This window comes from Sinocyclocheilus rhinocerous, unplaced genomic scaffold, assembly GCF_001515625.1.
Source record: "Sinocyclocheilus rhinocerous isolate Xijiao unplaced genomic scaffold, SAMN03320098_v1.1 scaffold873, whole genome shotgun sequence".
Classification (NCBI taxonomy): Eukaryota; Metazoa; Chordata; class Actinopteri; order Cypriniformes; family Cyprinidae; genus Sinocyclocheilus; species Sinocyclocheilus rhinocerous.
The window spans coordinates 555,322-567,389 of NW_015655580.1; the positions used below are offsets into that span (position 1 = coordinate 555,322).

Sequence of the window (12,068 nt, forward strand, 5' to 3'; positions counted from 1 at the left end):
TCTATCTATCTATCTATCTATCTATCTATCTATCTGTGTGTGTGTGTATTTATAGGCCCTAAAGTACAATGAAATATTATGCTTTAGAATTTAGTGAAGAAAAAGATTGCCACTCATTTCTTTACTCGCCTTACTCACCTAAACCACTTTTACTCATATTTAGCACTTGGCATCAGTGTTAATTTTGACAGCATATTTTGATTTAGTTTTAGTCATAGTCTTTTGACTAAAATGCCATTTAGTTTTAGTCTAGTTTTAGTCGACTAAATATCATAAGATTTTAGTCGACTAAATTACAGTAAATTTAGTCGGCTAAAATCTAATGGGTTTAGTTACAGTGATGAAATAAAACCACGTCTCATAAAGAACAAGAGCATGGTCTACTTTTTAATGAAATATCAATGGGTATATAGGCTAATTATGCATTCTTTATAGCAACTTGTTTACCATATTCTTCATTCTTTCAAGCAGACATATTTAACTGTTTACGTTCACTTAAGACGTAATCAACTGTGTTTACGTGAATTCTCGTCAAAACGGACAATTCAACATCATTTTGTATGTAATTCTCCGTTCATGCGGCGCGAAAGTACGCGCTTTGTGTGTATAGTGACTGCGCTCAGAAAACCGGACCGAATTGAGTTCTCTCTTGCGTCGTCAGATTTATCCACATGTCTGCTCTTCTCTTACTCCCACATATTGACATTTTTTGAACGTTTTATGCAACGTGCAGCAAGTGTATTTTAGCTTATGTCCCGCCGGTTCATATGCAAGCATAACTCCTAAATCATCCCAAATCGTCCCTCCCTAACATTTTCGTCTCGTTTTTATTCGTTGACGAAAATGTCAATAGATTTACGTCATAGTTTTTGTCATTCAAAAAGAGTTTTAGTTCGTTATCGTCTCGTTGTCGTCGGTGAAAAAAATGTCGTTGACGACAATTATGACGAAAATTATTCGTCAACGAAATTAATACTGCTTGGCATGTGTTAATTTTGGACCAGGTTTATAATGTGCAACTGAAATTCTTTCAGCAGACTGTTGAGTAGATAAGGGTTTCATCGTCCTTAATTATAAACTATTCACCACTTTAGCTGACTCTGTTCTGCTACAAGCCAAATTATGCTCAGCTCTCTCTCTCTCACTCTCTTTCTCAGGCAGAGACAGTCAGGGGATTTTTGTGGATTCATTTGGATGATGGAATGATGAGAGACTGATGGCAGACTGAGGCGTGCCCTGTACACTTAGCCCCAGTTTCACAGAGGAAGAACAAAGAGGGCTTCTGTCAGGTGTCACCACAGCAGCAAAATCAACCTGCCAAAGGGAAAAACACAACAAAATCTGTCACAATAAACCATGACTTTACACACACACACACACACACACATATATATAATGTATGAGGACCATAGAGAGCACATCGATAGGAAAACAAAACCAAACCCCAGAGATTTTAGGTCATTTGAATTAAATAAATGACATATGGTGACTCTACCTGACAAACTACATCAGATGATTTATGAGATATGTATTCTCGCTCTTGTCGTGTCTCTAGTGCCAAATCATAACTCTGTTAATTTCCTCTCTTTTAAACTCCATACTTGGATTTTAAACAGTCAGTTAAGTCAACACACTGGCTCTATATCCCATGACACCAAAACATTTCCAGTAATCGGATGTTTTATCTGAGCAGTTATTTAGTAGAAATGCACCCCAGGGTGAACAGCCATTTGACTTGGCTTCTTCTCAAAATGGGTCTGACTCTTTCATGAATGCTGGGGTGGTAATGCTTCATAAATATCACTTCAGTGATAACATTGACTGGTGTCAAGAATTGAGAAACAGCCTTGTTCTCTTCACTTCTTTTATTTATTTATTTGTTTTCATAAAGAGAATCCACATTGAAGAAATACTATGCAATTTACTTATTTTTTAAAATCTAGTCCAAATCATTGTAAGTTACAAAAATGATAAGCAATTATGACATATGACCCCTTAAAATACATTAAAAACAAACAGAACTCTCAAGTTATGACAATGTAATCTGTGACACATCTTGAGAAAGATCATGTCTCACCTCCTCTAAGGAGGTGATTCCAGTAAATGCAACATGATGTCGGACTGTGGTTTTTCTTCTGAAGAGGGATGGGGAGGGGGGCGTCCAGAGGGACATCAATCAAACTTCATTTGCTTACACACAGATATGAACTGAGATGCACACATTTACAACAAATTCCACTCCTCAGAGTCTCCAATGGACTGGAGCAAAGGTGTTGTTCTTCTACATGTGCATTCTAGTTTTCAAAGGATCAGACATATAACACTCTCTCTCTTTCTGTGTGCATGTGTGTGTTTGTCAGTTAACGGTTTCTCAGTTCTTCTTTTACCCTTTCCCTGTATTGCATATTTAAAGCAATGTTTACCAAGCTCACTTTTTCAAATACATTAATACAGACTGTAAGTTGTGGAGGAAGTGGTCACATCAGGTCTCACACAGGGTGAGAGCAAAACAGGACGTGATCTAAACTGTTCCAGCAATGTGGCTCATAGTGCTTTTATATTTTATCTTTGCATCTAAGGCCATTCTGTTTTTTAGTTGCATCATAGTTACGCAAGATGACTCACAGTACATTTTCAAATATTTATATTTAATTGTCATTTATTGTATTGACCCAAAATTTCAATAAGCATATGCATATAAGCATGCATAATCCAGGCAAGCAGCATAAAAACACTGCTCTAAAATTTCACTAAACAAAGCCGTTCCAACATTCACAAATAGACTGAAATCCACAACACACACACACACACACATACATCAACACTTGCTCGTTTCCCCAGTGAGTTGCTTCCTTCCTCTTTAGTTCCCTTTAGTCCCCACACAAAAACTGTTTATGATTACAATAATGAATACAAATTTTATGATACCAAATATCAGTTTACAATATCAAGCGGCATAACAGACTGTTTTTGACACAAGTGAATGACACCTCGCACATTAAATTTACAAATGGCGGCACCTACTCCTACGTTAAAAATAAGGTGGATTATATTACCACAAAGACTGAGCTCAAGTATGTGTACCATCTATAAATATCATGAAACATGTTCAACTAATGCTAGCAGAAAGAGATTTTTTTTCTCTGTCAAAGGTCACTCCTACAGTGACCCCTTTATTTTTCTGTAGTTTCCAAGTAGGGGGAGATCCAACACTGTCTCATTTTAGATGTCTCAACAATCTGACACACCCAGTTTAAGAGCTCTACTCCAAGAGAGATATGCAAAATGTACTGAGAGCAGGATTGAGAAACCCCAGAATGATGCTTATATAACCCTTAAATGAAGACTTTTTGAAGTACTGAGTGTAAATGAAGGAGATCCTTTAATGTGACAAGGTCATTAAGTCAAACATGATGACATACATGAATTTTAAGGGAGACAAAAGCTGAGGACCGGGGGGCCAAGATGACCACTAAAAGCTTTTGTGGAATCCTAATTGAGTGCTGATGGGATAGCTGTTAAGAACTGTTTAGACAAACCACATCATGTGTTTTGGGGGGGAAAAACAGACCATCACCACTAAGAAAATATTCAAAATTTGCTAATAGAGGCTATCAAATTGGAGATAACTTTAATATATAAATTTAGACACTGACTCATGTCTGCTCATTCTCTGGGAAGGTAATAAAATAAGTTCTAAGCGGAGCTTCCCTAGAATAAATTAAATACCCATCATGCACTCCGCTTTCATTGAATGACTTTTCATTACTGCTTATTGACTTTGGTCACAGAAGCATTGAAAATGTACTATAGCCACTTAGTCAGCTGCACCACCCTTCCAAACACAGACAGCTCAATCAACAAAAAAGCTGTAGTTTAGGAGGTTTTATGTTTCATTAACTGCAGATTAAACATCAGTCGTACCAGTGGACTGAGTGGGAATTTACGCTCAGAAAGTTAAATACATGATGTGTGATGGAGGGTCATCGATCGTCTCAGACAATAATTAAATACAGAATCAATGTTTTTAAAATACTGCTGCACTGTGAGTGTTGGATTCAATACCTGCACAGACATTCTATAAGAGTGATGCTTGTGGACCATTTGATGTCATCCCCACTTGATCTGTTTTGCCATTGGTATCTAAGGAAATCCATTTCAACCTATGAGTTTTAAAAACAGGGGGTACTTGCAACCTGTTTTCTCATAATTGTGTGTTTAAATCTTAAAAATGTGTCCTAGAAAACTTTATTACTAGGTATTGCATCTTTATATCTCACAAATGTGATTTTTTTTTTTTGACAACTGCAAGTTTATTTCTCTAAAATTAGACTTTATCCCACAAATGTGACTACATATCTCACAATTATGACTAAAATGTGTCCTAGAAAACTTTATTACTAGGTATTGCATCTTTATATCTCACAAATGTGATTTTTTTTTTTGACAACTGCAAGTTTATTTCTCTAAAATTAGACTTTATCCCACAAATGTGACTACATATCTCACAATTATGACTATTTCTTGTAATCATGACTCTGTTTCTCATAAATTTGAATTTATATGTCAGTTGTGACTTAATTTCTCATAATTGTAAATTTATCTTGCATTAATTTCTTAATTTCTCATGATTGCAATTTAAATGCTGTTACATTGCAACTTTCTTTCTCGTAATTGCAACTTCAGATCTTAATGCAGTGTTATATGTTCATATTGCAAGTGCAGTTTTTTAAAAGTATACTTGCATCGTAAATCACTATCAGAACTGAAAAGAGATGCTCTTAGAACGTTACCCGGTGCGTGTTACTCTGTGTCAACTTCAGCTCTATTTTCAGACTGAATGTGTAATCTTTAACCCTTTAGATTAGGATTTTTTGATCTGGGCTTGTAATCACTAATTTCTTGTGCATTTCTACAAGCTAACTGGTACGTGACATTCCTGTGAACTGTACCTAATGTGTGTATACCTAATGGCCGCACACTTCCTTTGTAGCGACATAGCAGTAACATCAGAAATGCATTTTTCCACAAATATAAACCTCACAGAAAACCACACTGTTTTCAGATCTCATACATGCATTGATGATGTGTGTAGCTGGTGCATGCATGGCTTTGAATAACACTGCGTCCAGTGTAGCTTGAGCAGATATCAGACGTCAGTATGCACAAGGTACACCACAAGACGGAAACAAACAAATCCAGGAACAACTACAATGACATGTCAAAGGCTGTGCACTGAGTGAGTCATTGTCTTCAGAAAACCTTGCCGAACTATCCAGGTCATAGGCAAAAACAGAAGTGTGAGAAAGTGCAAGTGCTTAAAGAAATTAATACTGACAAATACATTTAATCTATATCATTAAAAAATATTTTTAATGGGTGAAAAGGAGATCCCAATGTAATTTACTAACTCCTTCCAATCACACTTGATTTGTTAATATAACTTTTTGAACAAGTGTGTAAATCTCATCGTCAATGATTAAAGGTTTAAGTACCAGATAAAATGGATAGCACTATATTTCTTTCAGCTCCCACTCGTTATGAACATGTCATGCATAAATTATATAGCACTACTTAACCTCAGGGGCCAGAACTCAGCATGAAGCCAGCATGTAAATCTTGAGGATTTAATAACAGAAGCATATTGTTTTGTGCACTTACCATGTGCTGTTTTATTTCTTCCTGAAGAATGAATTATGGTCATGTGATGTGAGGTGGATGGCGTGCTGGGGCTTTGGAGCTAGGTCATCATCACAACATTATGATAATAACAGACAGAAAATTTCAGTTGACTAAATCATGCTGAGGACTGAAAAATATGATTATGTTTACAAAACCATTTATATTTTTAAATAAAGTATGATTTTCATTTATGTTACTGCATTTTTTAGCAAAACACTTGTTCTTTTTAGTCTCTTAGCAAAATGTGCTATTCATGTTTCAACACATGCATTGTGGTGGTAGCACTTCCTTTATGTCAAGTTATGCTAAGTTGAACTCTTGAAGGCGGCACCATTTTACCAGACAAACCAAAAAAGAGAGAGGATAAAAAGCTAGCTTTAATTTTGTTCAATAAAACGTAGGACATAAAAGCAGAAAATTGTTAAATGCATCGTTTACACATTCAGGAGGGACACAAAAATGATCTTTTCCTTTAATTACTCAGGCATAATTTTGGTGAAAAGAAGAAAGAGCAATGAGTGCGAATTATGTAGACAGATATTAGCCTCGGAGATATTTTATGCAGAGACATGTATGTGTGTCAACTTGCAGTGACAGGAGGGTGTAAGACTGCGCGCTAGGGGCGGAGTTGTCAGAAAGCTCTCAAGGAAAAACTTGTGAGTCAGTTTAGTGAGACTGAGGGCAACCGTGGACTACACACCTCTCACGAACAAAAACACAGGACTGAACTTTAGGACTTGTGAAAGACCGCATGCGTACCCGACTCCGGCGAGTCAAAATGTATTCTAATCCGAGACGCGCTTTGGAGATTTTGGAGACGCGTAACAGCGCATGAAACGTAAATGTGGAAGGTATCATCGTGGGATCTTGACATCGATTGAGGAAGTCAAGGATCTCATGCAATGCGTCTTGAACGCATGATTTGATTTGGACATCAACCTGCATGTGGAAAAAAAACTCGGTAAAGATGAACGAAACGAGCACGAGTGGTGGCAATAAAGGTTATGACCCCACCATCCCGGTCATTATGTTCATATTTGGTGTGGTCGGGAACGTGATTGCTATCGTAGTGCTTCGAAAGTCGCGAAAAGAGCAAAAAGAGACCACTTTTTACACCCTGGTGTGTGGACTTGCCGTAACTGACCTCTTGGGAACTCTCCTCGCGAGCCCAGTCACCATTGCCACCTATGTGAAGGGAGAGTGGCCCGGCGGGAACCCGCTGTGTCAGTATTCCGGCTTCATTTTACTCTTCTTCTCCTTGGCAGGTCTCAGTATTATCTGTGCCATGTCCGTCGAGAGGTACCTCGCCATCAATCACGCTTATTTCTACAACCACTACGTGGACCAGCGGGTGGCAGGCTTGACGCTCGCGGTGATCTATGTGTCCAATGCACTCTTCTGCGCTCTTCCCAGCATGGGACTGGGATCCGTGGTGCAACAGCATCCAGGAACCTGGTGTTTCATTGACTGGCATAGCAACGACAGCACGAACGCCACTTTCTCTTACATGTACGCGGGCTTCAGCTCCATCCTCATCCTCGTTACGGTCCTCTGTAACGTGCTGGTGTGCGCGGCTCTCATCATGATGCACAAGCGCTTCGTCCGCAGGACCTCGCTGGGGACTGACCAGGCGCGAGTCGCGGAGATCAGGCGCAGGCGGAGTTTCGATGACATTTAGATAGTATTGATAAAATACACAGTCAAACAAATGCATCCCATAATGCTTGTGATATGTTTATACCTTTCATGCCACTGTTTTTCAAATGGTAAGGTTCTGGCAAACACAACAGCCAGCTTTTTACCATAAAAATAGTCCTATTAGATGTGTTTTCTTTTGCCCTGAAAGTCTTTTAATGGATTTTGGGGCTCTGTTCATACTAAAACACTCATAGGTTGAACACTCATACAGTTTTACACACTGTACAATTTCAATCAGCACTTAGATTGAAAAGTTGAAATTGATCAAAAAAAAAAGCCCAAAATTTTTCCACAGTCACAGACTTAGTGCATGAGACATCGATTGCTTGTTATCTACTGATGAGAGATGTTCTATGCAAAATGTTGACTGAATGGGAATGTATCTGTATGTATGATATGTACAATTATGAGTTGACTCATAGTGGAAAGCCTGAGGAGAAAACCAGTATCTGATATCAATGTGTGTATCATCATCTGCTTTATCAAATAGATAGTGGTTGGTGTCAGAAATCAATGTATGATAATTACAGATAAGTAAACAGATAATGTCTTGTTTGCTGTTTAGATGCAGGTGTTTGTGAACCAGCTGTATCATTCTCCAGTAGTGACGCAAGGAAAGCCGAACCCAGACCTTCAGGCCATCCGAATTGCCTCTGTCAACCCCATTCTGGACCCCTGGATCTACATGGACCTCGCTGGGGACTGACCAGGCGCGAGTCGCGGAGATCAGGCGCAGGCGGAGTTTCGCGCGTCTGGCCGGCGCGGAGATCCAGATGGTCATCGTTCTCATAGCCACGTCCATTGTCGTTCTCATCTGCTCAATTCCTTTAGTGGTAAGTGGGGTTTGGTGGCCTCTGGGAAATGACAGCGTACTTTGATTTAGAGGAAGTTGCATAAATGTAATTATGTGGGGAAACTCACAAAACAAAACGCAAAGATGGTTTGCTAATAAACGTCCACGAGTTCACTTAAACGTAGTTTAAATACGGTACGGTGGAGTGTTTTTTAATCACAAAATTATGTGAAATAGTATCATACCTATTTTACAATAGCATACATTATAACTGTATCTACTGTAAAATTGTAAAATGTGAATTACAGTATAATATACTGGGCAATATATAGTCTATAGTTGTACAAGAAAATATTGTGTTTTTTATAAATTAAAAATATGGGATACGTTTCCTGTATCTTATATCGTGCAGAAGATTCTGGAAAAGATCAAGTGCCTCTTCTGCCGTATCGGTGGGAGGAGACACGGGAGGAGCCCTACGGAGTTCCACTGCGGTAACGGCGTCCACAGCTCATCGGTCATGTCTCGTGATTTGCCGTCGCTAGCGTTGCCCGAGCTGCCAGAGGTGATCAGCACATCACAGATGTACCTGTATCCCATGGAGGCGGGACAGGAAATGGGCTGCTGCGGTGGCTCTGTGCAGAGCAGGACGTGTTCGACTTCAACCGAGCAAACCCTTCTGCGGGACTCTCAGGTGGTAGAGCTCAGCAGTGGAGAAAACAGGACGGAAACAGGCACGGACTTTGTGAAATCACATTCGTGCACGCACGCCAACACAAATGAAGCCCAATGTTCCAAGCACCAGCCGCTGCAGGTGACCTTTAAAGATGAGAATTTGAGCTTACAAGAAAGAAGCATATGATGCATGCTGAAAGACTTGCTTAGTTCAGCAGAACGATGTGTCGGGAGGTGAAATACATTTCAAGAGCTTGATGTGAGTGTTGTGAATGAGAACTACTCAGAGCAAAAATTCCTAAAAACTAATTTAGAGACTAAAGAGAAAAGTTTAAGAGAAAGACTAACCAAAGGACTAAACTTGGTGCTAGAAAGTGAAAAAAAGTGCTTACTAAAGTAGGAAAAACAATGTTGCTATATATGGGTCAAAACATGCAAAAAAAAATTGCATGAAGGGGTTCTGGAAAGAGTGAAAGAGCAGAGGAGGATAGAGAGGCAAACTGGCCTCATTTTCTGATAGTAATTCATAATGCATTTTAAAAAAAGACTGCATTTTCTAAACAGCGAAACAGAGCTCTAAAAATGTATATTTAATTTATTGTAAGTTCTTGTGAATTTCTGCAGAAAAGGCCTTCGTATTAGATGAATACAGTTCCATTGGGCCCTGATTGACTGATTTGATTAACCCGGGCAAATCTTGATTAGATCTGATGGACGACCATGTGAGCAAATATCTACTGCCCTGCTTCAAGACCCCCTTTTGCAGACATTCTGGTGAGATCTCCATTAGGTCACAAGTTCAAGTAACCAGAGTGCCTTGTTAGCTTTTCTCATGCTGGAACTCGTGGTTTAAAATGTCCTTTTCCTTATGTTAAGGTGACCAAAACACTTTTCATTTCCATTGGTGCATAAACAACTGTCCACTATTTCAAACTTACATAAGATGTAGCTAAGTGTACATTCTTTGGAATTTCCATAATATGTACAATATTCTGTGAATTAACCAAGCAATTTCATATCCATGTTTACTGAGAGTAACACCATCACAAAATATAGCGGTACCCAAAACTCATCATACAATGTAAGAGCACATGATACACAGCACATTATTGCAAATCTTTGTTTCTTTTAAAGTATGTGTAGATGATAGAATGTATAGTGAGGAGATGAAATTGTAAAAGCTATTAAGATGTTGAATGTCTTTTAAGGTCGTATGTTTTGCACTTTTAAATCCTTGTAACCACTGAGGAAAATTTGAACGGTCACTATCAGTCAGTGGTCATCGAGGAAGAACTGTTCATCTGTTCATACTTGTGATGTTAAAATGTGAACGCTGTCTTGCTTTAATTTATTGTAGTCTTTTTAGACAATCTTTTGACTCTAGTTATTTCTTCTCTGTGAGAAGGTCAAGTTTAAGATGGTTCTGCTCATGCTGAAGCAGTTATATGGTTTTTGTTTCATTTCACAATTCTTATGTGTATCAAAACAGCATGAGGCATGATTTAAACTACTTAGCACCATCATCTGCTGCATGTATATAAATGATTCAACATTACTGTGTATATTTTCACCATTTCATTTTCACATTTTCAAACACAAAGACAATCTTGTCTCGCTCTTACCCTCGATGTGACCCTCCAGAATGTGCAATGGCCAGCTATTTATGCTGAAATAAACTCTTGAACTGAAGATATAGAAAACAAAAATCTTATGGTATTTGTTGTCGCACTCTTAAATATTAATAAGCATGGCAGCTATATAACATAATTCAAATATCATTGAAATCATTTAAATGAATTGAAATGTCCCAGTCCTACCAAGCATTACAAATCAATTTAACATATCAGATTATTGCAAAATTGGATCTTGTCATTTAGCCTTAGGGATTACTGAATAAAGTTTAAAATAAAATTCTCCATTTGCTATCAAAATGAAAGGCAAATGAGTAATCAAAAACATTTGAGAAATTGTTTGAGAAAGCCAATTTTTGTATCTTGATTTGGCATTCAAGCAATTAAATATGACTTCAGAGATGCAAAAAGTCTTATGTCAATGAACACAATGGATCTGTTCAAAAATGTTAAACAATTTACTGATGGGACAAGTCCAAAATTAAAAAACAAGACCAGTATTCATAAGACATGTGCACACTCATCCTACTCACAGCATAGATTGGATCTGTATGTGGAAAAAGACAGATGACCCATAATGACCCAAAATATAGTTTCAAGCGTAATGTTTCCAATGTGTCAGCAATTCTTGTGTCCACTTTTTTTAAAAGGCCAGAGCTCATTATATTTTTAGAAGAATAAATGACTGGTCAGGTTAGGTCATGTTAGACCTCTTAAATTCTTGGATAAAACCATCTCATTCATCATATTGTATCCACATACTTAAATATATAAACTCTTGACATTCCGTTTGCTTTCGTGGTTCAAACTAAATAAGCCCAGTGATTCACTGGGGTATCATTATATGATCCTTACACGATGACCAATGTGCAGGGACAGATCTGGAGACCTTAACCAACTGTAGACATCCCATAATTTAATTTGCTCATGAAGGGAAATCAGTTCTACTCTCCACTGCAAGTATTCTCAGCATGAATCATGGATTTGTGCACTTGATGTGACGTACAAACTGCCACCTGTCCCGCTTCCATACGTATACATAAATGAGAACTGACAAAAGCGATCTTTAACTGCAGTCTTACAGCAGCACAGTCCACAGTCCATCAGTTTCAGGCATCTCCCTAAAACATCATTAGCCAAGACGTTAGTGTCCTCATTTATTTGAATAAAGCAACAATTAGCAAAGGATTAGCGGGAGGCAGAAGGATGCTGGAAGCTTCCGCCAGGTCCCACAGGTGCCAAATAAAAAGCATTAGAGCCGTAAATGTCCCAGTTTGCAGCCCACGCACGCAGCTGGACAGTATCAGTGCAGATAGTGTATGAATGCCTATGAATAATGGGGTCAGTGGCAGTAACAGCCAAGAACACGTACACATGTAAGTCGTGTCACAATCAAACTGAAATTGTGGGGTACTTGGTAGAATAACAGAATAAAGCATATTTCATTTTGAATGAGGGGAACAAAGTAGTTTTAGGCTTTATATTATATTCAATAATATAATATATTATATATTGGATAATGAGTACTGTTTTTTATGAAGATGTTAATGTCAGGTATTCTTAATTATTAATATTCCTCCCTGCATGAC

General features: G+C 38.2%; 1 protein-coding gene across 1 annotated transcript; it reads left to right on the forward strand.

The window, feature by feature from the left end:
* Positions 1-6,270: 6,270 nt before the first annotated feature.
* LOC107718658 (prostaglandin E2 receptor EP4 subtype-like) lies at positions 6,271-10,548 on the forward strand. Its single transcript, XM_016525850.1, has 5 exons — positions 6,271-7,343; positions 7,454-7,527; positions 7,946-8,076; positions 8,570-8,987; positions 9,473-10,548. The coding sequence occupies exons 1-5, from the start codon at positions 6,626-6,628 to the stop codon at positions 9,488-9,490; spliced, it is 1,359 nt and encodes a 452-aa protein (XP_016381336.1). The 5' UTR covers positions 6,271-6,625; the 3' UTR covers positions 9,491-10,548.
* Positions 10,549-12,068: the final 1,520 nt, after the last annotated feature.